Below are 3841 nucleotides of genomic sequence, written 5' to 3'. Positions count from 1 at the left end.
AATATTACGAAAGAGGGTGGGGGGATGGGGGGTTGGATCTGACATCACCTACTTCTAACAGCCCATCAATATTTAACTTTTACTAAAAACCGCCTGTCGATATCTCTCTCCGTTCTCACTGAAGAAGGGATTATTCGATGGACGGACGGGACGGGTCGGGTCGTCCACGAAAACAGATTTTTAGCATATATGACATTCGTGATCTATGAGTGTCAAAACGTGTAAACCCAAAATTTTGGTCCGATCTGACTAGGTCGGATTTCACCTCGGATCTCAGCTAAAATCTTAAACTTTGATTTCGTACTTAGCATTCCCAATGCATCTAAAGTACATATAATAAATGTGAAAACTCTAACAAAGTAATAAGCGACCTAAAATTGATTATTCTGTTATTTATTTAAAGTTTATTTTAACCAACTGATCAAACAATTAATCCAGAAAATTAATAAAATTGCGAAATTGTCTTTAATATATGCCACACTTATAAAATTGTTTACAAATCTGTTACTCGATTTTTTTTTCTAAATTTTCTAGCAATGATTATAAAAGCTATAAGATTCCGGGATAATTCAGTCAGTTGTGTTGTGAAGGATTTACAATGAAGTTGATTTTGTGTGTTCTAGCCTGTCTATCTCTTCAAGTGGCTTTCTCCGACGATGTTGGAAGGGCTTATGAATGGAGTGAAATTAAATTAGTGGGAGTTAGGCCAAGTTAATAATTGTGCTTTATATTAGTTGACTATATTCAATAGCATTTATTTTTCAAACAGATGCTTACGATTCAAGAAATATTGTACCAACTGGAGTAGCTTATGATGCAGCTAGCAAAATGCTTTTCTTCGGAATACCAAGGATATATTCGAGAGTACCAATTACTTTTGCTCAACTTAGTACCCGTAGTTACAATTCAGCTGAAATACCTAACCCTCCACTTGATAAATTCAGTGGAAAGAGTAAACAGCCATTGACATCAGTCTATCAACCTGTGATCGATGATTGCCGTAGACTTTGGGTTCTCGATGTTGGAATAGTGGAAATCGAGTCTGAACGAAAGACATATCCCATCAGAAAACCATCACTTATCGCCTTTGACCTTACAAAACCAAACTACCCAGAAATTCACCGTTACGAATTGACTGGTGAAGCTGGAAAGAATCCTCTAGGATACGGAGGATTTGCTGTTGACGTTGTCAATCCCAAACGTTGTAGCGACAAAAATGAAAAAACATATATCTACATTGCAAACTTTGATGAAAATTCCTTAATTGTGTATGACAAAAGCAAAGGCCAGGCCTGGAGCTTGAAAGATGACTCATTTAAGCCCGAAGGTGTCACTACATTTACACTTAACGGCAAGGAACATAAGTTTAAAGCTGGAATATTCGGAATAGCCCTGGGTGACAGGAATAAAGAAGGAAACCGTCCAGCTTACTATTTGGCAGGATCCAGCACAAAGCTATACAGACTCGATACTAAGTTACTCAAGAAGAAGGGTTCAAAATTAGAACCTAAACTTATAGGAGATCGTGGTTTTAAAACCGAAGCCATTGCCTTGGCTTATGATCCTGAAACTAAAGTTCTCTTCTTTGCTGAAGCAGACTCTAGACAGGTTTCATGCTGGAATATTAAGCACGAACTTAAGCCTGAGAACGTTGGTGTAATTTACGCCAATCCTAACTTCAATTTTGGCACAGACATTATGGTATACATATCTTATTTCCAATATACGATTTTGTTACTGAAAGTTCTCCTTTTTAGGTTGACAGTAAAGGATTCCTTTGGTTCATGTCAAATGGTCAGCCACCAATTGACGAGAAAATGGAGTATGATGTACCTCAAATTCGTTTGATGAAGGTGAAAACTAAAAGAGCAATTAGAGGAGAAAAGTGTCAAGGGTAATAAGAAAGCTATGTATCTGTCTATCTAAATATCCGACGGAATATTTGCTTTGAGATATCAATAAATTGAAAAACGAAATGATTTATTTTGAAATGCTGTTTTAATATCATATTCCAAATAACGAATCTCAGCTAAAAAGAACTGTATATGGACATTGAGATACTATTGAGAAGCGGACCATTCCCATAAAATTACGTTGTATTTTTATCCGTCCGCTTGGTCGTTATTAAGCCTTCAAGATAACTTTTGACAAGATGTTAAGCTCAGTTCTTCCCTACCTGCCCCTGTGATCTGTTTACCCGTCATCATACCTAAAGGCCAAACGGTCAGAGATAGCAACTAAGGGCTTTTAGGTGACCCTCCATAAATCTACCCAAAAACCCTAATTATCCTTAGGTTCGTTATAAATCTTATAACCTTATATTTTCTCCCATCTCTACACTATACCGAGAAAACTAGAACGACAAATGCTCTAATTTTTTTGAAGCAGTAGAATTTAAAGACACGAATTGTGGAAAACGTTTTTATTGATCATCTCATTCTGACACCAATTCTGAAAATGAGAACCTGTGCTATTATTGCTCATCTTCTGGTCGCTAGAGATATCCAAAAAATCTGTCTGATCTTTCGATTAAGGGAGGCTCGTTCAAAGTTCGAGGACCCATAGTGTCTAAAATCTAAGGTCTTTTGGTTTCTTTAAAACCTGTTGGTCGTTCTTTGTCAAAGGCATCATTTTATTTTCTGCATAAATTCCTTCAATAAATTTAATTGTAGAAGATTTTGGGTTTTTTTCACTTTTTATAAGTATATTGTATTTTATTATTTTTTTATTTTGTGCTTTTCTATTCTCCTTTTTTTATTGTCACAGGTGTAAGTGGAAAGACCCTATTTTTTCGATTTAAACAGATAATGATAATAATAAAAAAATAATGTATGGTTTTCTTGGAAGGATTTTCAAATTCATGTCAAGTCCGAACCGATTTTCATCCAGTGCGAACTGATAAATAAATTTAGTATGAAGCGATAAGTAATTTTTTTTTTATCCATTATACAACTATACCGTGTTACTTCCAAGGTATTTCGGGTGACCTTTTAAGTGATTTATAATTCGGGTCTAATCGGTTATGAACCGGTAAACTTAATAATAAATCGCGCAGTGAAAAGACTTTATACAATGCTTAGGGGAAAACGCACTACCTCGTACGACTCAAGCTTTGAACAACACAATTTTTTACATGTTATTAATGGATATGACCCATGGTTCTTTTTAGGAAATTTAGGCATTGGACTAGCTATATTAATATAATAATATAGGATAAAATTCATTGAAAGATATTTAAGAAAGAATGAGTTGTTCGAAGTTTAAGTCGTCCGAAGGTAACGCGCTTTGTCCTAACCCATTAAAAACGATTTGCTGATCGGTGACCCAAAACCTTTTTTTCAATTCCGATGTATCAGGCTTTTATTACCATTTTTGTACATTAATCAGTTTACAAATTTATTATTCAGATTAAAATATATTTTCGTTAAAAAATGTCCATTCAAATGCTTCAGTTTTGCACCGAGCAAGACTCGAATTCAAAACTGTGACAGTCGAACCGGGGGTCACACCGCCTAAGAGCCGAACGCTCTTACCAATTGCACCACGGACTTCCCTTGACCCAAAAACTAATGTTTTCCAACTGCCATGTAAAATTATGTTATACCAAGATAATTCCGAAAAAAAATCTTATTCCCTATTTTAGTCCTCTCGTCTCTAAAGAGTTAAACTCGTGAACATTGTATTATTCCGTGTGAAATAAATCTAGCGTTTAAATTAAGAATTTGAGCATTTCAAAAAGCTGGGATGCTGTGTTACCCCTTTTGTCTTTACAAACTGAGAAAAATCCGAAAAAGTTAAAATAACATTCCGGAAATGTTTATTTTACCCTGCAGTATTGATC

General features: G+C 35.3%; 1 protein-coding gene across 1 annotated transcript; it reads left to right on the top strand.

Annotated features, from left to right (window-relative positions):
* The first annotated feature begins 572 nt into the window (after window positions 1–572).
* Window positions 573–1991, top strand: LOC129806584 (L-dopachrome tautomerase yellow-f2-like). The gene is made up of 3 exons (XM_055855277.1): window positions 573–710; window positions 770–1701; window positions 1758–1991. The coding sequence occupies exons 1-3, from the start codon at window positions 599–601 to the stop codon at window positions 1896–1898; spliced, it is 1185 nt and encodes a 394-aa protein (XP_055711252.1). The 5' UTR covers window positions 573–598; the 3' UTR covers window positions 1899–1991.
* Window positions 1992–3841: the final 1850 nt, after the last annotated feature.

The sequence above is a fragment of the Phlebotomus papatasi genome, chromosome 3 (genome assembly GCF_024763615.1).
Source record: "Phlebotomus papatasi isolate M1 chromosome 3, Ppap_2.1, whole genome shotgun sequence".
Taxonomy (NCBI): domain Eukaryota; kingdom Metazoa; phylum Arthropoda; class Insecta; order Diptera; family Psychodidae; genus Phlebotomus; species Phlebotomus papatasi.
The sequence above is the reverse complement of the archived record's forward strand: the minus strand, read 5'-3'. Positions and strand labels throughout refer to the sequence as shown.

Bases quoted from the DNA above. Each gene is read 5' to 3' on its own strand.
- LOC129806584 (XM_055855277.1), top strand. From the start codon at position 599: ATGAAGTTGATTTTGTGTGTTCTAGCCTGTCTATCTCTTCAAGTGGCT. The intron at 711-769 runs GTTAATAATTGT...TTTTTCAAACAG, and splicing joins ATTAGTGGGAGTTAGGCCAA to ATGCTTACGATTCAAGAAAT. The intron at 1,702-1,757 runs GTATACATATCT...TCTCCTTTTTAG, and splicing joins ATTTTGGCACAGACATTATG to GTTGACAGTAAAGGATTCCT.